A 23,502-nucleotide genomic window follows, 5' to 3' on the forward strand; every position below is an offset into this window, starting at 1 on the left:
AAGTCAACCACTCAAATTTAGTCACCACTACACATGTACCAAATTAAATATTTGATGTTCAATAAGAACTAAATTAAATTTTCAAAATTTCAAACATTAGCCATAGATCCTAAAACTACATCAAAGTCAGCCAAAGCCGGTTTGGCTCAGTGGTAGAGCACCGGTCTGTGGGCTGAGAGGTCCCAGGTTCGATTCCGGTCAAGGGCATGTACCTTGGTTGCGGGCACATTCCCGGTAGGGGGTGTGCAAGAGGCAGCTGGTCGATGTTTCTCTCTCATCAACGTTTCTAGCTCTCTATCTTTCTCCCTTCCTCTCTGTAAAAATTCAATAAAATATATTTATATTAAAAAAAAAAACCTATGTCAAAATCATACTATTCTAAATTTTCAAAAGATAATAAAGCTTATTCTATAGATTTCACCTGTATTTTTATCTTTTTGGTATCAAGAAATGTGTCTTCACTGTAACACTAGTTACAGTTATTAAAGAAAAATTACATATAGTTAAGACAAAGTTAAATAGAAGTTATCTAAAAAGCAAAGTAAACATCAAGTTATAAACAATTCACAAATTATTACAATCAAGTATGGCAACAAAAATCTCATTGCAAAATGCCAATTTCCTCCTAAAATAAGAGCTTCTGAAAATCAAAGAGAATGACCCAAAATAAAAATTGTCAAAGGAGCCGGGACTGGTTTAGCTCAGTGGATACAGCATCGGCCTGCGGACTGAAAGGTCCCAGGTTCAATTCCGGTCAAGGGCATGTACCTTGGTTGCAGGCACGTCCCCAGTGGGGGGTGTGCAGGAGGCAGCTGGTCGATGTTTCTCTCTCATTGACGTTTCTAACTCTCTGTCTCTCTCAATTCCTCTCTGTGTAAAATCAATAAAATATATTTTTTTAAAAATTGTCAAAGGATATAAACAAAATTCAGAGACAAGGAAATATAAATGACCCTTAAACATATATTTTTAAATGGTCAGTGTCATTCATAGGAGAAAAAAAGCAACACAATAAGTTTTTATGGTATAGAGATCAAATACAAATCAACAGAAAGAGTAAAAAAATCTTAAATGACTTCATATTATGCAAATAAATGTAGTTTGGAAGAAAACTTTCAGTGTCACACATGGAATCATCATGGCTAATTTCAGAGAACAGAAATGAAAATGCTGTGCTCCAGAAAATAGGACTACATGTCTTACAAAGTATCCCTGGAAATAACTGAATTATGAAAATGAGTGGAATTGGTTGAAAAAGAAATATATCATGGATATATAAAAGTGGGAAAATATTTTAGTTATTTTATGTAACCTAATAAGATATATTAACATACTCTTAAGTACATATTAATGTATTATTATATACTAAATGTATACTATATGATCTACTATCTAGTACTTTAAGCATTACATATAAAATATATATTATCTATATTGTATATATATTCAAACTGGATAAATAACTGGGATGTATTTTTTTTATCCTTTCCTTGATAAAAAAAAAAATAGGGAAACATCTTTACTTGCTGTTGTCTGATCTTAAGTATATTACAGTATTTCGTCACAGTAATGATGGCAAACTAGAAATAACTCTTCTCAGTTGCTTTATTTAAAACCTTAATTAGCCTGGCCAGTGTAGCTCAGTGGTCGAATACCAACCTATGAACCAGGAGATCTCAGATTCCCACTTGGGGCACATACCCAGCTTTCGGGCTCAATCCCCAGGAGGGTGGGTGTAGGAGGCAATGATCAATGATTCTCTCTCATCATTTATGTTTCTATCTCTCTCTTCCTTTCTGAAATCAATAAAAATGTGTTTAAAAATAAATAAATAAAATCTTATTATCTTGCATCCCCAAAATAAGTATCATTTTGTAATGATTTTTCAAATACTGCCTTTATTTCTCAATTTCTCATATGAAAAAACATGCACCTCACAAATGACGAAAGGCAGCACTAATTTCTCATTCATAAATCTAACACATTCCCCAGTACATGTTTCATCATTGCCCAAATAGTAGTTCACGGAGAAGGTCCTTTCACTTTTTCAGTGTGCCTCTGTAGTTCCCTCCCAAGCAAAGCTCCATGAAAAAAAAAAAAATCTGTATAAGCCAATACCACTACTTACTTAAAATCTTCCCTCAGCTCACTGCTTCAGCTGATTATTTGAGCCCCTCTAATATTGTGTCCTTTTTTATTTTATTTTTAAAATATTTTTTAGTTGACCAGAGAGAGAGGGGGAGAGGGAGAGAGGCGGAAGCATTGATTAAAATGTTCTGGGATTAAATAGTGGTGATGGTTACACAACTGAGAATGCACTAACAATCACTAAATTATACACTTTAAAAGGGTAAATAAATGTTAGGGTGTAAAATATATCTCAATTAAAACAGAATTGGTGAGGTTTCAAATTCATCGAGGGCTATTCATAATGATGTCAGTCGTTATGTCTTTTGTTACCTAGTTTTATATATTTCCTGCCTCGCCCCACTAATAAGCTGCAAAAGCTATGTTTTGCTTACTTCTAAAGCCAGGCCAATGCAAATATCTACTTACTTAAGGTAAACAAAAAGCACCAGAACAATGTATGTATACACAATAGTAGCAAATTCCTGAGTCACTTCTCACCATTAAATATTTTTTCTCCTCTTGGTCCTGGCACATTGAGATGGCATCTTGAGGTGGAATCATATTCCAAAGTCCATCACTCCCCAAGATAATATACTTGTGCTTCTGGGGATCAAGAGTGTGAACACTTGTGTCTGGTTCAGGTGACACTACAAATTCACCACTGAAGAAATCATAGCTCCACAAATCACCTGAGAGCAGAAGCAGCAAGAAATATTATTTCCATAATAGTAGTATCACATCAACAGATTAAAAGAAAAAATATACATGTTCATTTCAATAGGCCCAGAAAAGTGATAACATTCAAAATTTATTCATGATACTTTTAAAAAAGCTTCCTAGCAAAATAGAGATTTAAAGTAACTCCCTTAACCTGATAAAGAATATGTCTTCTACCACCACTTCTATTCCAATATTATACTGGAGACCCTTTCCAGCAGAATATGATAAAAATAAATCAGATATATAAATCAGGAAGGAGAAAATAAAACTATCATTATTTGCAAAAAGTTGTTAAATACAAACCCTATATATATAAAAGTCAACTGTAGCCGAAACCGGTTTGGCTTAGTGGATAGGGTGTCCATTGGTCTGTGGGCTGAAAGGTCCCAAGTTCGATTCCAGTCAAGGGCATGCACATTGGTTGCGGGCACATCCCCAGTAGGGGGTGTGCAGGAGGCAGCTGATCGACGATTCTCCCTCATGGATGTTTCTAACTTTCTATCCCTCTCCCTTCCTCTCTGTAAAAAATCAATAAAACATATATTTTTTAAATAACATAAAATGTAATAATTCAAACCAGAATCCCCCCCAAAAATTTAAGATTTTTTAAAAATTGATTTTTAGAAAGAGGAAGGAAGAGGGAGAGAGAGAGAAACATCCATGTGAAATCAAATGAATAAAGGATCAGAATTAAGCTTTGAACTAAAATAGAATCAGAATGTCATTCCCATGCATACTTAACAGAGGGCCTTGGGCACTGTGGCAAATACTGTTGGTTGCTTGTCAATAGTCATTTCCCTTTCATCCTCAGTAGGGACACTGGGGAACACCAGAGGAGAAAGGCCTTCTGATTTCAGTATGTTCTCTGCTTACTCCTGTGGCACATGGCAGCCAGTCAGTGTGCAGGACACCCAGTTGTCTGTACCCTTAGTGAATTTCAGCACCCCACCCCCTGTGAGTAGCTTTCCATGGAAAGCTTTCCAGCAACTGTTGCCTCACCAAATCCATTCTCAAAACTGCAACCAAAACCATCTCTTTAAAACTTAAATTTAAAATGGATGGGGTGATGGCTGCACAGCAATGTAAACGTATTTAATACCACTAAACTGCACATTCAAAATTGTTAAGACAGTCAATTTTGTTATATGTATTTTGCTATAATTTAAAAAACACAAAAATCTACTTATATATTTCCCACTCCAACTTTGAAATAGTTTACTCTTGTTCTTAAAGATATCCAGACTACAAAAATGCATTATTTTCTCATTTTACCCATGCCTCTTATTCCCATATCTCTGTTCCAGCTACCATGGCCTTCATTAGAGTCCCTTTTATATTTACCATAGTTCTCATGTCACAGAGCTGTTCACAAATTCCGCTCCTATGCCTAGAACACACTTTCTTCCTCTTATGTATCTTTTTTTTTTTAATATATTTTATTGATTTTTTACAGAGAGGAAGAGAGAGGAACAGAGAGTCAGAGACATCGATGAGAGAGAATCATCAATCAGCTGCCTCTTGCACAGGGATGTGCCTGCAACCAAGGAACATGCCCTTGACCAGAATCGAACCCGGAACCTTTCAGTCCGCGGACCGATGCTCTACCACTGAGCGAAACCGGCTTCGGCACACTTTCTTCCTCTTTAAAAAAAAAAAAAAAAAAAAAAAAAGATTTATTTACTAGTAATTAATTTCAGACAGGAAAGCAGAGATAGAACATCAATAATGAGAGAGAATCACTGAATGGCTGCCTACTGTAAGCCCTCCACTAGGGATCGAGCCAGCATCCTGGGCGTACACCTTGACCTGGAATCGAACTGTGATCTCCTAGTTCATATTCATAGGTTGACACTCAACCACTGAGCTACATTAACTGGGCTCTTCTACTCTAAATTTCTAGTAATTCTTTAGGCCTCAGTTCAAACATCATTGCTCTGATATCTCCAGTTATGTAAAATACCCCCTTTTGAAATTTTATTTAGCACATATGCAAGCACTTTTTTTTTTTTACAAGCACTTGTTATAATTGTAAGTTATTTTTGTGATCATTTGATGAATGCCTCTACCCTTCTCTAAACTGTGAGCTTCCCGAAGGATCCAAGATGGCTGCGCCCAGGTGAACACCTAGCCGCAGCCGCACACAACAATTTCAATAAAATACAACTAAAATATATAACGGACATTGCCCAGAACTACAGGAAGGTTGACTGACTGGAAATTCTACAGCGAGAAGCAAGGAGAAAACCAGAAGGAGGCGCGGAGGAGCTGGAAAAGCCCAAGGTACGGAGACGCGGCGCTCGGAGAGGACGGAGCCGGAGAGGAGGGAGAGGCGGAGTGCCTGGCTGGCGTTCCCTAGCGGAAAGGAGATAAAACTCCGACTGTGCTGGGCCCCCGACTGCTCTGAACCCCAGTTCTAGGCCAGACCCCGGGGACTCAGGCTCAGCCATAGGGAGCCGGGCTGTAAGGTGGAACCCCGGGGAGAGGCGAAAGGAGGTCCCGGAGGCGCGCACACTGTGCCGCGGGATTGCCCTGACGGGAAGGAGACCTGGGCTCCAGACTGCTGTGAACGCCACCTCCAACTCCACTTCCAACTGAACTGAACCCCAATACCGGGCTCATTGGGGGAGAGCATAGACTGTCTGGCAGCAGGCGAAAATCGAGGGCACCTTTCTCTCAGAGGTGCTGGCAGCGAGCACTGAAGGACCCGCATAGGGCGGGGCTGACAGAAGCCAAAGCTGCAGGCTCCACCCTGAAACCCCGTCCCATCTGTAACTGCGAAATGCGACAACAAAATAGATCACAAACGAAAGAAATAGAGGACAAAAAGCATCTGGATATAGAGTTCAAATCTACGCTTATAAGGTTTTTCAAGAATTTCCTAGAAAAGATGGATAAGGCCTATGAGGATATGAAAAGAGATCAACTAGAATTAATAAGGAGTCAACAAGAAATGATAAGGGATCAACAAGAAATAAAGAATACATTGTCTGAAATAAAAAATATTCTACTGAGTCCTAAAAACAGAAGGGAAGATCGCAAGAATCAAGTCAAAGATTTGGAACATAAAGAGCCAGAAGACACTCCTCCACAGAAGCTAGAAGGCAAGAGAATTCAGAAAATTGAAGATAATGTAAGAAACCTCTGGGACAACTTCAAGCGAACCAATATCAGAATTATGGGGGTCCCAGAAGATGAGAGAGAGCAAGATATCAAAAACATACTGAAAGAAATAGTGACAGAAAACTTCCCCCACCTGGTGAAAGAATTAGACTTACAAGTCCAGGAAGTGCACAGGACTCCAAACAAAAGGAATCCAAAGAGGACCACACCGAGACACATCATTATTAAAATTGCAAGAGCAAAAGACAAAGAGAGAATATTAAAAGAAGCAAGAGCAAAGAAGGTAGTAACCTATAAAGGAGCACCTATACGATTGTCAGCTGACTTCTCAACAGAAACCATGCAGGCCAGAAGGAAATGGCAAGAAATATTCAAGGTGATGAATAGCAAGAACCTACAGCCAAAAATAATCTACCCAGCAAAGCTATCACTCAGAATCGAAGGCCAGATAAAGAGCTTCACTAATAAAAAAAAGCTAAAGGAGTTCATCACCGCCAAACCAGAATTATATGAATTGCTGAAGGGGGTTCTTTCAGAAGAGAAAGTAAACAAAGATAAAAATTATGAACAACAAATACGTAACTATCAACAAGTGAATCTAAAAACCAAGGAAATTAAAAAAATCTGATGAACAATATTAACTGTTGAACATAATAGAATCAGAGGTATGGAAGGGGAGTGAACTGGCGATTCTTGGAGAAAAGGGGAGAAGGGGGCGTGGGAAGAGACTGAACATAAACTGTGCACCTATGGATGAGGACAATGGGGAGAGGGGAAAGGGCAGAGGGTGGGGTGGGAACCTGGTGGAGGAGAGCAATGGTGGGGGGGAGGGGGAAAGGAACATTTGTAATAATATGAACAATAAAAACTTATTAAAAAAAATAAAAATAAAAAAATAAAAAATAAAAAAAAATAAAAAATAAACTGTGAGCTTCCATGAGGGCAAAGACTACGAGTTTGGTACATACTGCCCTTAATAATCTATAGTAGTGTCAACAACTAACTAAATAAATGGCCCTCACTGGTTTGGTTTAGTGGATAGAGTACCGGTTTGAGATGAAAGGTTCTGGGTTCGATTCCAGTCAAGGGCACATGCCCTGGTTGCGAGCTCGATCCTCATTATGGGGCACACAGGAGTCAGCCAATCGATGATTCTTTTTCATCACTGATATTTTTTTTCAAATATATATTTTATTGATTTTTTGCAGAGAGGAAGAGAGAAGAATAGAGTTAGAAACATCGATGAGAGAGAATCATCGATCAGCTGCTTCCTGCACACCCGCTACTGGGAATGTGCCCGCAACCAAGTTATATGCCCCCAACCGGAATCAAACCTGGGACCTTTCAGTCCGCAGACCGCACTCTACCACTGAGCCAAACCAGTTTCAGCTCATCATTGATGTTTCTATCGCTCTCCCCCTCTCCCTTCCTCTCTGAAATCAATATAAATATTTTTTTTAAAAAAGAGTAAATGATTTGTGAGACTCACACGCAATTCCATTAGGCAGCCACTAGAAGGCACCTTTGCTTCATTTGTATTCAATTATGTTCCTCATCAGAGCTAAAAGAGTAGTACCCATTTTTGTTTTCTTCCAAAAAATAGCCATAAGTCATACTAATGGTGCTAAATACTATCATTTAATTTACAATAAACCATTAAGTATTATCATGCAACAAGTTAAAGAAAATTAAAATTTCTTTTTTTTAAATATATTTTATTGATTTTTTACAGAGAGGAAGGAAGAGGGATAGAAAGTTAGAAACATGGGAGAGAGAGAAACATTGATCAGCTGCCTCCTGCACACCCCTACTGGGAATGTGCCTGCAACCAAGGTACATGCCCTTGACCGGAATCAAACTTGGGACCTTTCAGTCCGCAGGCTGACACTCCATCCACTGAGCCAAACCAGGTCAGGGCAAAAAATTAAAATTTATTTTAAAATGTTCCCGAATCCGAAAATGGTTTGGCTCAGTGGTAGAGCATTGGTCTGCAGACTGAAAGGTCCCGGGTTCGATTCTGGTCAGGGACATGTACGTTGGTTGTAGGCACATCCAGAGTAGGGGGTGTGCAAGAGGCAGCTGGTCGATGTTTCTCTCTCATCGATCTTTCTAGCTCTGTCTCTCTCCCTTCCTCTCTGTAAAAATCAATAAAATATATATATATTTTTTAAAAATTTAAAGATGGAGCTCGTGCCTTCTTTAAAAAAAAAAAATGTTCCTGAAGTGCCAGAATAAGGACTGAAAAAAGTAATGTAACAAATAATTTTTAGCTTAAATATTCAAATGTAAAGGGTATTGTTATTTTTTAGAAAGTAAAATCAAGAGAAAAAACAGAAGCCATTTTTTCACAACTAAAGCAATTCCATTTCTCCTATACAAGTCTTTTTATATAAACATTTATTCATTTCCATGAACTTATTTACAAAGTTATGTTCAAACTAGAGGCCTAATGCACAGATTTGTGCATGGTGGGGTCTGGCCGCTCTGGCCTCAATTGGGGCAGATCAGGGGCGGGCCTGTCCAGAGGAGGAGACAGTGGGAAGTTGGCCAGTGAGCCCGCCCCTACCGGGGCCCAATCAGGACTGGGCTGGCTGGGGAGAGGGGCCTTGTGCAATTGGCCAGTGGCCAATCTCTCACAGCCTCTCCTCTCACCGGGCCCTGCCCCTATTGGAGTGTGTGTGTGTATGGGGGGAGGGGGGGTGATCAGGAGCAGGGCCGGCCAGATGGAGGGGCTGTGGTTGATTGGGATGGTGGGGTCCCATCAAGGGGAAGGGCAGCCGGGGGGAGGGGTTGCAGGAGGTTGGCTGGCCAGCTCCACCCCTACTGAGGTGGGGAGTGAGGTCAGGAAAAGGGCCAGCTGAGGGTTGGCTGGCTGGCTGGCCCCAACCCCCAATCAGGCCCTTTTGCTGGCTGCAGTGGCATCATAGTGACTAGTCGTTCAGGTTGTTCCGGCATTACAGTCGCTAGCTTTTTACATAGTATATAGATGCTGTAAGACATAACTATAGCAATTACCATTTACTAGTATCTCTATGTGAAGTTTTCACTGTTCTAGTAGATTTTTCCACTGTTATTATTCTTTCCCTTTTTAAAACAGCAGAAAATCCTCTCTTGACCCTATACTTCTTGCTTCAGCTAAGCTAAAGCCTCATTTCTCTCCTTTCCTTCATAATAAAATAACTAGAAAGTGTCTAAATTTGCTATATCAATTTTCCTCCTCTTGCTCTTTCTTGAACCAACTCCAATAATGATTAGAGTCTTACTACCCTACCAAAAGATGGTTTGTCAAAATCACCAAGGACCTCCACATTGCTACTAAACCCAGTGGTCACTTCTCAGTCTCCCCTTACCTGAACTATCAACAGTATTTGAAATACTGACATAAAGCAGGTAAAACTGACATAGAACAAAATACCTTCTTGAGCTCGCCAGTGTGGCTTAAGTGGTTGAACATTGAACCATGCACCAAAAAGTCACCAGTTTGATTCCCCGTCAGCATATGCCGGGTTGCAGGCTCGATCCCTGGTGGGGGCGGGGCTGTGCAAGAGGCAGCCAACCAATGTTTCTCTCTCTCCCCTCTCTCCCTCTCTCCCTCTCCCTCTCCTTCTCCCTCTCCCCCCCCCCCCCCCCTCTCTCTTCCTCTCTAAAATCAATGAAAACATATTTTTTAAAAATATCTTCTTGAAACACTTTCTTACTTGGCTTTCAGGACATGCTCTCCTGAATTTCCATCTATTTTACTTGCAGCTTTTTCTCAGTATTGTTTTGTCTTGTTCTCCTTTCGTATCTCCAACTCTTAACAGTGACAGTATCTCAGTGTTCAGTCATTGGCTCTTTCCAGTGCAGTTTATAGCTACACTCAATCTCTTGGTGATCTCATTAAATCACAGGCCTTTGAACATCATTATCTCTATGCTCTGGCTCCCAATTGATATCTCCAGCCTAAACATTACTTACAATCAATCCCATAACCAGAAGCCTACTGGACATCACATCTGTTAAAGCACTGACTCCCTCACAACTGATGTTCCAGTCTTTGCTATATCAGTTAATGGCAACTTCCACCTTTTAAACTGCTCAGTTAAGGGGGAAAAATCCTAAGCCACTCCAATAATTTCAATATAAAAATTTTAAAGACCTAATAAGGTCATTTTCATTTATTGTTCCTTATGCCTAAATGATCTTGCCCGAGACACCCCTAGGTCTTAATGCCTCATCTCTTTACTCAAATATTTGTTATTTTTCTAGATTTCTGACCACCTCATTTAAAATGGCACCCCCTCGCCCCCAACATTTTATTTTATTTTTCACGGGAGTGGAAGGGAAGTGGGAGAGACAGAAAGAAACACATCATGACACATGGAATGGTTGCCTCCTGCACATGCCCAGGTCTGTGCCCTGATAGGTGCCAGAGATCAAGACTGCAACCCAGGTGTGTGCCCTTGATCAGAATCGAACCTGTGACCCTTCAGTATCAGCTGATGCTCTATCCAATGAGCCAAACCAACTAGGGTCAATATACATTCTTTTTTATTTACTTTAGTGTATCTGTTTCCCCTACTAGAAATAGAATAAATTCTAAATTCCATAGGTCCAGAAATGTTTTACTGTTTTGTTCATTGTGGGATCCCCAGAACAGTATACTTAGACTAGAATGCTAGCAGGCATTTAATAAATATTTGGTGAATGAATGAGCAATAATGAATATTCTTCAACAGGCTCTTCAAAGGAAAAGCTTCTTTTCGAAAACAGACAGGGTTCAGGGAGCTTCCTGGTTGGTGAACACATGAAGATTTGGTAAGAGTGGTGCTGGAGAGGCATGGAAGCTCCGCGCTCTTTCTCCACACCGCGCCCTGTGCATCTCCTTCATCGGGCTGTCTCTCAGGTATATTCCATTATAATAAACCATGATCTGGTGAGAAAAACAACCACCACCAAAAAAAATCCCAGCTCCTTCTCAGCCATCATCTCTCGGCCAATGTAACACTCCCTAAAGGAACATTTCCATCACACTATCTAAAATAGCCTTCCCCTTTTAAATTCTTCTTTATCACAGGACCCTATTTCTTTCTCTCATTGCATTTTCTAATCTGTAATTATTTCATTTACAAGTTATTTCTTTATTGCCAAGTACATAGTTGTGCTCCATGAGGGCAGACAGTGTATTTGTAATACCTGGCACCAAGTCAGAATTTAAGTGTCGGTTAGAGAAAAGAGGGAGAGAAGGGGGAAAAGAGTGTTTTCTAAGATGAAAAAAATTTTAGAATAAAATTTACGTACTAGCACATTCAAGATAAGACTTTTATAGCTACAGTCTTATAACTTTCCTTACAATACAAGGTGGACCAGAAAGCAAGTATTTTTATTTTGTCGTGGCCAATTTACTTTTCTACCTAAAAAAGAGCTTTGAAGACCTTTAAGAAAAATATAAAGGTTTTAAGCATGAAAGGACATTTAGAAATACATTTTAAGAATTACATCAAGCATAGGCATACATGTAGTTCCCTAGTATGGAAGGGAGTTAGCAAAACACTGAATATGATTCATGATCAAAGTGTAAATGGCATTGAAATCTATACATTAACCTTCTCTTCACTTAGGTGTTAAAGCATTTAATATAATATCATCATATTTCTATCCCCATTGTGTGCCAAATGAGGATTTAAAATCTTTTTCATTTTACTACCATATATTGTAGAAAATCCAATATGATTTCACCAAATGTAAGCTCTACTTTTTTTTTTTTTTAATATATTTTATTGAATTTTTTACAGAGAGGAAGGGAGAAGAATAGAGAGTCAGAAACATCGATGAGAGAGAAACATCAACCAGCTGCCTCCTGCACACCCCCCACCAGGGATATGCCCGCAACCAATGTACATGCCCTTGACCGGAATCAAACATGGGACCCTTCAGTCCGCAGGCCGATGCTCTATCCACTGAGCCAAACCGGCCTCGGCATGTAAGCTCTACTTACCAAGTGCTCTTGCTACTGCCAGAAAGGGAATCTGGTCAATAACTGTGCTCCTTCTAACAGGTCCATTATGAGTGAGTCGAGGTCGTTTCCAAACTACACGATTCACGCCAGACTTGTTCATCACACTAAAAAACAAAGTTCACATAAATATTCTATGATTAAAACATAACAACTAAGGTGGCTCTATATTTTAAATAACAAATAAAATCAGATTATCACAAAATAATGACTTGTCTGTTTCAGATACAAAGATGCATAAACCAAGGTTCCTGTTCAGAGAGAATAAATAAAGTAGGGTAGTTTAAGAAGAGGAGAATGTGAAGATTACTAAAGCAGGCTAAACAGAATGGACTGGTAGTAATGGGAAGAAAATGAGTAGCTATAAAGGGGGCAAATAACTTGATAACTAAAAAAAAGTTGGATGGGAGGAAGAAAAGGATACAAATGAGAGGAATTAAATAGTGATAAAAGAAATTACAAAGAAAAAGTTAAACAGTTTTTGAGGGATTTGAGGGTACTCAGAAATTAATTGTTAAACCTCAATAGAAGTATTGATATAGTTAGATATTTCTGTAATCAGAAATGTAAGATTAGACTTTGGAAACAGATCTGTAAAAATGTAGATTTAGGAGTTATAGAAGAAGAAAAACCATCCTAGAAATTTTGCATAGGAGCAACAGAAATCTGTAATTAGTAACCCTAGGAGTTAGGATACTCTAGGTTGCCTAAAACATGGAAATACGGTTAAGTCTTGAAACAAAAAAAGTTATTGACAACAATAGAGATGGGAAAATAAACCAATAGAGATGGTCTCTGTATCTGTGCCTGTATTAGTGAAATGGGAAGCTGACCCTTAAATCAATTTGATCATAATCTGCCTGAATTAAAAAATAAATAAATAGAAGACAAATGTTCATCTGGAAGGCTAGAAAAGTTGGGGTGTGAGCCGAAACCGGTTTGGCTCAGCGGTAGAGCGTCGGTCTGCGAACTGAAAGGTCCCAGGTTCGATTCCGGTCAAGGGCATGTACGTTGGTTGCGGACACATCCCCAGTGGGGGGTGTGCAAGAGGCAGCTGGTCGATGTTTCTCTCTCATCGACGTTTCTAGCTCTCTATTTCTCTCCCTTCCTCTCTGTAAAAAATCAATAAAATATATTTAAAAAAAAAAAAAAAGAAAAGTTGGGGTGTGAAATGACAAAGAGTATTTACAAGAAACAATATTAGGTCCATTTGACAGACACATGCTAATCATGATTCATTCTCAAGGCTGTCAAAGACAGATGACTTATTAAGATAATCTAATCAAGCCTCCACAGTTGGGCCCAGAAATCCTTTGATTATATTATGTAATTTCATTTCATCTACAGCCAGCCAATAATATGTGGACTTCTTAGTCAGTTATTTTTCTCACTAATAAGAACTATAGCCAAAACTGGTTTGGCTCAATGGATAGAGCGTTGGCTTGGGGAGTAAAGGGTCCCGGGTTCGATTCCGGTCAAGGGCATGTACCTTGGTTGCAGGCATATCCCCAGTGGGGGGGTTGCAAGAGGCAGCTGATCGATGACTCTCTCTCATCGATGTTTCTAACTCTCTATCTCTCTCCCTTCCTCTCTGTACAAAATCAATAAAAAATAAATAAATAAATATATTTTTTTTTTAAAAAAAAACTATAGAATTCTGACATATAAGTCTCTTATTAGTTTACTATGTTGGCTGTGAGTAACGACTCTTCTTCCCCTAAACTTGATGAGCACTGAAACTAAACTGACTTTAGGTATGGAAAATTGAAGACAGGACAAATAATGGTCACCACCTCCAAATGAATGTCACTATGAAATTCCTGCTGTACACCTCAGCAGCAGTAATCTGGTTATATCCTCTATGGTTATTTTATCTCGGTTCTAACTTCAAAGGGATAAAAATACTAGCGAGAGAGGGATAAATGAGAAAAAAGTCCTAAGAGAAGTAAAATAAAGGCATAAACCTTATAAATGAGAAAGAACAATCTTCCTCTGACCAAAAATAAAAAAAAACACCCTGAAATGCAGAAGAACCTCAACCTTCTTTCTAATGTAGAAAACCAGGAGATTTAGCAGCTGTGTCATAAAACTTCCTGTAATTATGGAAATGTTTACCCTGCACTGCCCAAATACAGTAGTCACAAACGATGTGTACCTATTGAGCATTGCAAATGCGAAACTGAATTCTATTTAATTTTAATTAATTTATACTTGAATTTAAACAGCCATATGTGGCCAGTGGCTACTATACTAGGCAACACAGGAAAGGAATGAAGCAAGTACAAGAATGATAAAAAAAAAACAAAAACAAAAACAATGTCAATGTTAATGTTAATATGAAAGAGAAATTCAAGAGAGTTGGTAATTTACTATCCCTTTTTAGGTTAATTCACAATTCTGAAAGCAACATTGTTCTCGGGCCTAACAAGAGTAAGAAAGAATATCAAAGACAGTCATTTTATTATTTTATGCTTTCTTCAATGCTGATCCTCAAAAGCAAATCATAAAGAAAAAAAAACCTTAAAAAGATTTTTAAAATTTAAAAAACAAATAATAGAATAAAGACTAAGTCTATATCATTCAGAAAAATCTATGAAACATGAGAGTTACAGGAAAAGATACCTACATTCTGTCTCCCTAACACCTTAAGCCCTATTGGTCTTTCCTAAATCTGCTCCCTAAAAATAATATTTTAGTATAATACCGTATTTTTCGGACCATAAGACGCACTTTTTTCCCCCCAGAAGTAGGGGGGAAAAGTCCCTGCGTCTTATGGTCCAAATATAGCCTACACATATACTTTTAAAAAAAAAGTTTTTTTACTTGCCCGGCTCTGTGTGGTCTCTGTGTGCTTGCCCGGCTCTAAAATGGTTCTAAATGCTGCTGTTTACTTTACAGGGTTGATTACATGTGTTTATGACTGTGATGTTGGGTTTTAATGCACATAAAATATTTTAGGACACTATTTGTTTCAGAATCTTTTTTTCTTCATTTCCCTTCTCTAAAAACTGGTGCGTCTTATGGTCCGGAGCGTCTTATGGTCCGAAAAATACGGTAATTACATTAGTTACCAATTGCATCCAATATAACTCTACTAGCAGCTCTCTTAATAATATTAAAAATATTATAGTCTCTATATTTCTGAGGAACGAAAGACAAAATAATGGTACTGATTAAAACAAAGTCTTAAATTTGGAATAAAAAAACCAAAACAATGATAGAAGAAATGCTGCTTTTATTTCAATCCTCACCATTACCCTGTACTATCCAAAAACATACACAAAAGAACAGCCTGATAAGCAGAGAGCTGATTGACAGCAACAGAAGGCTGGAAAAACAGAGCACTGGCCAGTTGCCTAGGGTGAGATACAGGAAAAGGAGGAAATGACTTATAATAAAACAGCTCAATTTATGCAAAAAGACACCTGCTCCCAAATAACAAAGAGCATCTGTCCAACTATCCAGATGGTATTTTAAGAGATAAGACACACAAAAAAACAAAACTCTAAAAAAGACTTAGGACAATCAAGGAAAATGTAATTTAAAAATTCATATAGCAAAATAAAAAAGAACAGTCAAGAAAATATATCTTAAAAATTAATGAGAAGGGATTAGGCCTATCCATGTTACAAACTTTAATAAAGCCTCAATTTAAAAAGTGAGCCCGGCCGGCGAGAGTCAGTGGTTGAGCATGCGTCCACCTATGAACCAGGAGGTCACAGTTAATTCCCAGTCAGGGCATATGCCCAGGTTGCAGGCTCAATTCTCTCAGTGTGGGGAGTGCAGGAGATAGCCAATCAATGATTCTCTCTCATCATTGATGTTTCTACCTCTCTCTCCCTCTCTGAAATCAATAAAAAGATATCTATATTTTTTAAAAGTATGATATTAGCACATGAACATATAGTATTAAAAAAATAGAGCCGTAGCTGGTTTGGCTCAGTGGATAGCGCGTTGATCTGCAGACTAAAGGATCCTGGGTTCAATTCCAATCAAGGGCACATGCCCAGTTGCAGGCTCGATCTCCAATAGGGGGAGTGCAGGAAGTATCAAATCAATGATTCTCTCTTATCATTGCTGTTTCTATCTTTTTCTCCTCCCTTCCTCTCTAAAATTAATAATATACTTAAAAAATTCTTACAGATATAAGTTTATTAAAAAAAATAAAAATAAAGCCCAGAAAAAGACCCAAATACATACAGGAATTCAATTTATAATTGCAAAGCCCACTTTGCATGACTACCAACAGTATCATACAAACTGTCATACAGACTGACCTTCGCACTCAAAGGATCAAATATATTAGAGCATGAAACCAGGCTCATTTAATTTTGTGGGATACAGAACAGGAAACAGTATGAGAGCAAGCAGCTTGCATCATGTTGTTTTCAGAAATGACCCTTACAGAAATCCAGGAGCCATTCTGTAGCCTCTTATCCTCGAGTTTCACATGCCCTTGATTGGAATCGAACCGGGACCCTTCAGTCCGCAGGCCGATGCTTTATCCACTGAACCAAACCAACCAGGGCTCTTTTGTTTTTTTGTTGTTCAAACTTCCTCTCCATTATCCACATATCTGGTGGTGGAGGGCGGTGTTTTCCTTACTGATGTTTTGAACTCCTTATAATTAAGAATGTTGATTACTTTTCTTTGTTTATTATTATTGCTCTGAAAAAGACTTTTGATTTACTAAAAGTAAGAAAGACTAGTAATAATATCATAAGGCTTTAGTTAGAATTATTACATAAGAAACATTTAATTTGCTGTAGGTCCTCGATTGTTACAAATAAGTATTTTTTTTTTAAAGAAAATAGAACTTCATTGTATTTTATTTATTTTTTTAACAGTGTATGAAACCTTTTTTATTTACTTAAAGAATCCTACAACTTTACATGTTTGTCACACAAGGCTTGAAAGAGAGAAATAAGCAAAGTGAGCAGCTTTGGAAAGCCTTACAGTTCCGGTAATGTAGCATTTAACTCTATTACATAGTTGAGGGACAATGTTCCCGATCTTCTTCTGTTCATAACAGTGTGTAGGAAGTTGTTTTTATTTTTAATTTTTAATTTTTTATTTTATTTCTTTTTTCATCTTAATCCTATTTATTGAGAGCCTCTGAAATTTGACAGGTACATTTATTTTATTTATTTATTTTTCTTTTTTTTAATTAATTAATTTATTTTTTTACATATTTTAATGATTTTTTTTTTGCCCCCCTCCCTCCTTCCCACATATCCCCTCCCTCCCCAGAGTTTTATGTCCATTGGTTGTACTTATATGCATGTATACAAGTCCTTCGGTTGATCTATTATCTCCCCCAGATCCTCCTCCTATTTATTTATTTAAATATATTTTATTGAGTTTTAACAGAGGGAGGGAGAGAGATAGAGAGCTAGAAACATCGATGAGAGAGAGACATCTATCAGCTGCCTCCTGCATACCCCCCACTGGGGATGTGCCTGCAACCAATGTACATGCCCTTGACCGGAATCAAACCCGGGACCTTTCAGTCCACAGGCCGATGCTCTATCCACTGAGCCAAACCGGTTTTGGCACAAATAAGTATTGAAATAACTTTTTAGTGACCTACCGCGGCGTGGATCTGGATCAACTGCTTGACATGTCATATGAGCAGTTGATGCAGCTGTACAGTGCCCAGCAGCGACGGCGGCTAAACCGGGGCCTGCGGAGGAAGCAGCATTCGCTTCTGAAGCGCCTGCGCAAGGCCAAAAAGGAGGCCCCACATGGAGAAGCCAGAGGTGGTGAAGACACACCTGCGGGACATGATCATCCTGCCAGAGATGGTGGGCAGCATGGTGGGCGTCTACAATGGCAAGGCCTTCAATCAGGTGGAAATCAAGCCTGAGATGATTGGCCACTACCTGGGTGAGTTCTCCACCACCTACAAGCCCGTGAGGCACGGCAGGCCTGGCATTGGAGGCACCCACTCCTCCCGCTTCATCCCTCTCAAGTAGTTAATAAAAAGCGGACTTACCTCAAAAAAAAAAAAAAAAAAAGAAAAGAAATAACTTTTTAGTTTTCTCATGCTATTTATTCCTCATTACTTTAGAATAATCTTACATTTTAGTTTGTATCAATTTTCCGGCGTATAAGACGACCTACTAAATTTTACAGTTAAAACATAGGTTTAGGCCTATATTCGCTGTATAAGACTACTCCCCACTTCAAAGAAAAGACTTACTTTGCCGTCAAGATCTGCAGGTAATTTTTGTGCAATTTTGGTCTTTTGCCCCGATTTTCGGTTGACTTTTTTTCGTTTTAAAAGTCGTCTTATACGCAGGAAAAAACGGTATGTTGAAATCTATTTGCTTATAGTTTATAAACTACATATTGAGACAGTAAGTTAAAATAAAGAAAAGAAGAAAAGTTTACAGCACATGACAAAAATCAAAGAAAAAAACTGAAGGTTAATTTTAACAAAATTCTATTCCTGAAGTAAGAAGGAACTGTTCTATTCTGGAATTGTAAGCGCTGCTAAGTTCAAATTGTGAAGGTCATGCTGACCATTATTCATGTAGAAGGTCTTTAATAAATCCTTGCATATATTGTTACTTGAATTCCACTAAAATATTATTTCCCTTTGGAGCCATTATCAGAAATAAAAGTAAATTCAAAGTAATGAGATAAATACGAATGTACATGTGTACTTCACAAGGCAAACTAAAAACGTAATACTGAAAAAAATCACTTCATTGAAAGGGAGAAATAGGGCAAACTGGTTAGTAAAGCAGAAAAGGATTAAATAGAGAGGAAAGATAAAACAGCATAATGATTACCTCCCACCAAGTCCTTCGATGCGTTCTCTTTCCTTGGGAAGTTCTGGCTTATGATCCTGTGTCACTTCCACAGCTCTGACAAAATCATCCTTTGGGTCATCCTGAATTCCAAGAACCACGCCTGAGTCACCCACGTGAGCTACATACATCTTCATGCCCCGTATGATGACCACACTGGCTGTTGTCCCCGACGTGCTGGGAAGACCTGTCATAGTCTTTGGCCATTCTGCTGTAATACGAAATAAAATATTTAACTCTTATAAATAAGTAACATGTTTTATTCTAAGATAGTTTATGTATCATATGCTGAGTTAGCAGTATAAAATTTTAATTAGCATTGGGGAAAATTTTTTTTTAATATATTTTATTGATTTTTTTACAGAGAGGAAGGAAGAGGGATAGAGAGCTAGAAACATCGATGAGAGAGAAACATCGATCAGCTGCCTCCTGCACACCCGCCACTGAGGATGTGCCCGCAACCAATGTACATGCCCTTGACCGGAATTGAACCCGGGACCCTTCAGTCCACAGACCGATGCTCTATCCACTGAGCCAAACCGGTTTCGGCAGGAACATTTTAAAAAATATATATATATCTTTATTGACTTCAGAGTTGAAGGTGAGCAGGACTAAGCCAGCAGGCGGACATCCCTCAAGGGGTCCTGGACTGTGAGAGGGTGCAGGCTGGGCTGAGAGAATCCCCCCGCCCCATGCACAAATTTCATGTACTGGGCCTCTATATAAAAAAGCCTAAGCGGCCGAAACCGGTTTGGCTCAGTGGATAGAGTGTTGGCCTGCAGACTGAAGGGTCCCGGGTTCGATTCCAGTCAAGGGCATGTTCGATTCCAGTTGCGGGCATATCCCCGGTGGGGGCTGTGCAGAAGGCAGCTTGTCGGTGTATCTTTCTCATGGATGTTTCTAGCTCCCTATCCTTCTCTATTCCTCCCTGTAAAAAATCAATAAAATATATTTAAAAAAAAAAAAAAAAAAAGCATAAGCAACTGTTACAGTGGAACGACCAGAACAACCGGTCACTATGATGCACACTGACCACCTGGAGGCAGACGCTCAACGCAGGAGCTGCCCCCTGGTGGTCAGTGTGCTCCCACAGGGGGAGTGCCGCTCAGCCAGAAGCCAGGCTCACGGCTGTCGAGCGCAGTGGCATTCGAGGTAGCCTTTCCCACCTCCACATCAGCACTAAGGAGCAGCGAGATGAGCAGTAAGGAGCAGGAAGCAGACGGGTGGTAAGAAGCGAGGAGTTCCAGACTGTGAGAAGGCGCAGGACTGGCTGAGGGAATACCCCCCTCCAGTGCATGATTTTGTTCACTGGGCCTCTAGCTATGAATAAAGGCTAAAATATAAGCAACATAGCCTTTTCTTTCATTTGGATTATTTCCTAAGAAAAAATTCTCAAAAGCTGAATTACTTGGTTAAATATAATTTTTAAAATATATATATATTTTTTTACTGAATTTTACAGAGAGGAAGGGAGATAGCTAGAAACATTGATAAGAGAGAAACATTAATCAACTGCCTCCTTCACACCCTCCCATTGGGAATCGATCTCATAACCAAGGTATATGCCCTTGACCAGAATCAAACCCAGGAACCTTCAGTCCACAGACTAATGATCTATCCACTGAGCCAAACTGATTAGGGCTAAAGATAATCTTTTGATGATTGTTAATAATGTTTTCAAATTGCTTTCCTAAAAGTTTTTTTATATCTTCATACTTACTCTGGGATTAGAATTCTGTAAGAATTCTTAGCAGTATGATATATTGACTGGGTTTGAATCCCATCATCTCCACTTATTACCTGTGTGATTTTGGGGTAAAACTTCTTTGCACCAGAGTATCCTCCTTCTAAAATAGAGAGAGTGATAGTACCTACCTCCTGAGAGTTAAATGACTATATGTTAATTGGTACATGGTAAGTACATAAGTATCCCAAGTTTTAAATTTATCAGAGAACATTCTATAATTTATAATAGCTTTACTTCATTCAAAAACGTTATTTTTATGTTATAAAATATATTAGTCTTTGTTTTAATGACTCATCTATACTATACTTCTTTTCTTTTCTTTTTTTTTCTTTTTTTTTAATAAGTTTTTATTGTTCATATTATTACAAATGTTCCTTTCCCCCCCCCACCATTGCTCTCCTCCACCAGGTTCCCACCCCACCCTCTGCCCTTTCCCCTCTCCCCATTGTCCTCATCCATAGGTGCACAGTTTTTTTTTTTTTTTTTTTTTTTTTTTTTTTTTTTAAATATATTTTATTGATTTTGTACAGAGAGGAAGGGAGAGAGAGAGAGAGTTAGAAACATTGATGAGAGAGTCATCAATCAGCTGCCTCTTGCACACCCCCTACTGGGGATATGCGCGCAGCCAAGGTATATGCCCTTAACCGGAATCGAACCCGGGACCTTTCAGTCCCCAAGCCGACGCTCTATCCATTGAGCCAAACCGGTCCCGGCCATAGGTGCACAGTTTATGTTCAGTCTCTTCCCACGCCCCCTTCTCCCCTTTTCCCCAAGAATCGTCAGTTCACTCCCCTTCCATACCTCCGATTCTATTATATTCAACAGTTAATATTATTCATCAGATTTTTTTAATTTCCTTGGTTTTTAGATTCACTTGTTGATAGTTACGTATTTGTTGTTCATAATTTTTATCTTTGTTTACTTTCTCTTCTGAAAGAACCCCCTTCAGCAATTCATATAATTCTAGTTTGGTGGTGATGAACTCCTTTAGCTTTTTTTTATTAGTGAAGCTCTTTATCTGGCCTTCGATTCTGAGTGATAGCTTTGCTGGGTAGATTATTTTTGGCTGTAGGTTCTTGCTATTCATCACCTTGAATATTTCTTGCCATTTCCTTCTGGCCTGCATGGTTTCTGTTGAGAAGTCAGCTGACAATCGTATAGGTGCTCCTTTATAGGTTACTACCTTCTTTGCTCTTGCTTCTTTTAATATTCTCTCTTTGTCTTTTGCTCTTGCAATTTTAATAATGATGTGTGGTCCTCTTTGGATTCCTTTTGTTTGGAGTTCTGTGCACTTCCTGGACTTGTAAGTCTAATTCTTTCACCAGGTGGGGGAAGTTTTCTGTCACTATTTCTTTCAGTATGTTTTTGATATCTTGCTCTCTCTCATCTTCTGGGACCCCCATAATTCTGATGTTGGTTCGCTTGAAGTTGTCCCAGAGGTTTCTTACATTATCTTCAATTTTCTGGATTCTCTTGCCTTCTAGCTTCTGTGGAGGAGTGTCTTCTGGCTCTTTATGTTCCAAATCTTTGACTTGATTCTTGCGATCCCCGGTTTTGGGGTTCAGTTCAGTTGGAAGTGGAGTTGGAGGTGGCATTCACAGCAGTCTGGAGCCCCAGTCTCCTTCCCGTCAGGGCAATCCCGCGGCACAGCTGACCGTCCCTTCTCTGCATGCAGTGTGCGCGCCTCCGGGACCTCCTTTCGCCTCTCCCCGGGGTTCCGCCTTACAGCCCGGCTCCCTATGGCTGAGCCTGAGTCCCCGGGGTCTGGCCTAGGGGTTCAGAGCAGTCGGGGACCCAGCACAGTCGGAGTTTTATCTCCTTCCCGCTAGGGAACGCCCGCCAGGCACTCGGCCTCCCTTCTCTTCGGCTCTGTCCTCTCTGCGTGTGCCGTGTCTCTGTACCTTGGGCTTTTCCAGCTCCTCCGCGCCTCCTTCTGGTTTTCTCCTTGCTTCTCGCTGTAGAATTTCCAGTCAGTCAACCTTCCTGTAGTTCTGGGCAATGTCCGTTATATATTTTAGTTGTATTTTATTGAAATTGTTGTGTGCGGCTGCGGCTAGGTGTTCACCTGGGCGCAGCCATCTTGAATCTCCCTATACTATACTTCTTACTATACTTTTAAGTTACAGTTCATAGACTATCTAATACTATCTTTTTTTAAAATATATTTTATTAATTTTGTACAGAGAGGAAGGGAGAGAGATAGAGAGTTAGAAACATCAATGAGAGTCATCATCTATCAGCTGCCTCTTGCACACCCCCTACTGGGGATATGCCCACAACCAAGGTACATGCCCTTGTCTGGAATCGAACCCGGGACCTTTCAGTCCCCAAGCCGACACTCTATCCATTGAGCCAAACCGGTTTTAGCCTGATACTATCTTTTTATTATGCTCCTAGTTTTGTCATTTTTAAATAATTTAAGATTCAAATGTAAAGTAGGAAATAAGAAAGACTAAGGATGTCAAATTTTAAAGATGTCAATTACTTAATACATAACTAAAATACTGCAGTTCCCATAAGAACTTCAACAGGGTGTTTTTATCCCTATTTAAGTACCATAAATAGATGAGTAAGATGAATCCAGAAATAGATTTGAGGCAAATGTAGCATATAATAAAGGTGACATTTCAAATGAATAGGGTAAACATTCAGTATTTTTAGATCTTTGCAGCATATCTCTTTGTACATGTTAATACTTTGGACCAAAATGTGATTTAAATAATGTTAATATTGTGTCTTTGAATATCTTTTTATTTTTAGCTCTTTTTCTTTTATCCTTTCCATTTTGTTTTTGGTACTTTTTGCAAACAGCTGAAGTACTTGCATACTGTAGGTATTTGTTTTCTAAATGTGCTTATCCCTCCTTTACAGGAGATTATCTCACATACCTTTATTGTGATAGAGGCTCGGTGCACAAAATTTGTGCACGGAGGGGTGTGTCCCTCAGCCAAGCCTGCACCCTCTCCAATCTGGGA

General features: G+C 39.1%; 1 protein-coding gene and 1 pseudogene across 2 annotated transcripts in view; one reads left to right on the forward strand and one right to left on the reverse strand.

Annotated features, from left to right (window-relative positions):
• Positions 1–23,502, reverse strand: part of PPM1D (protein phosphatase, Mg2+/Mn2+ dependent 1D) — a 31,386-nt gene that overhangs the window by 2,408 nt on the left and 5,476 nt on the right. For both annotated transcript variants that reach the window (XM_036450874.2, XM_036450873.2), the window contains exons 2-4: positions 18,763–18,991; positions 11,948–12,072; positions 2,629–2,819 (exon numbers count right to left, since the gene is read on the reverse strand). In XM_036450874.2, the coding sequence (XP_036306767.1) occupies positions 2,629–2,819; positions 11,948–12,072; positions 18,763–18,991 (545 nt within the window). The remainder of the gene's footprint in view (positions 1–2,628; positions 2,820–11,947; positions 12,073–18,762; positions 18,992–23,502) is intronic.
• LOC118726312 lies at positions 16,275–17,988 on the forward strand (annotated as a pseudogene).

The sequence above is a fragment of the Pipistrellus kuhlii genome, unplaced genomic scaffold, assembly GCF_014108245.1.
Source record: "Pipistrellus kuhlii isolate mPipKuh1 unplaced genomic scaffold, mPipKuh1.p scaffold_m20_p_22, whole genome shotgun sequence".
Taxonomy (NCBI): domain Eukaryota; kingdom Metazoa; phylum Chordata; class Mammalia; order Chiroptera; family Vespertilionidae; genus Pipistrellus; species Pipistrellus kuhlii.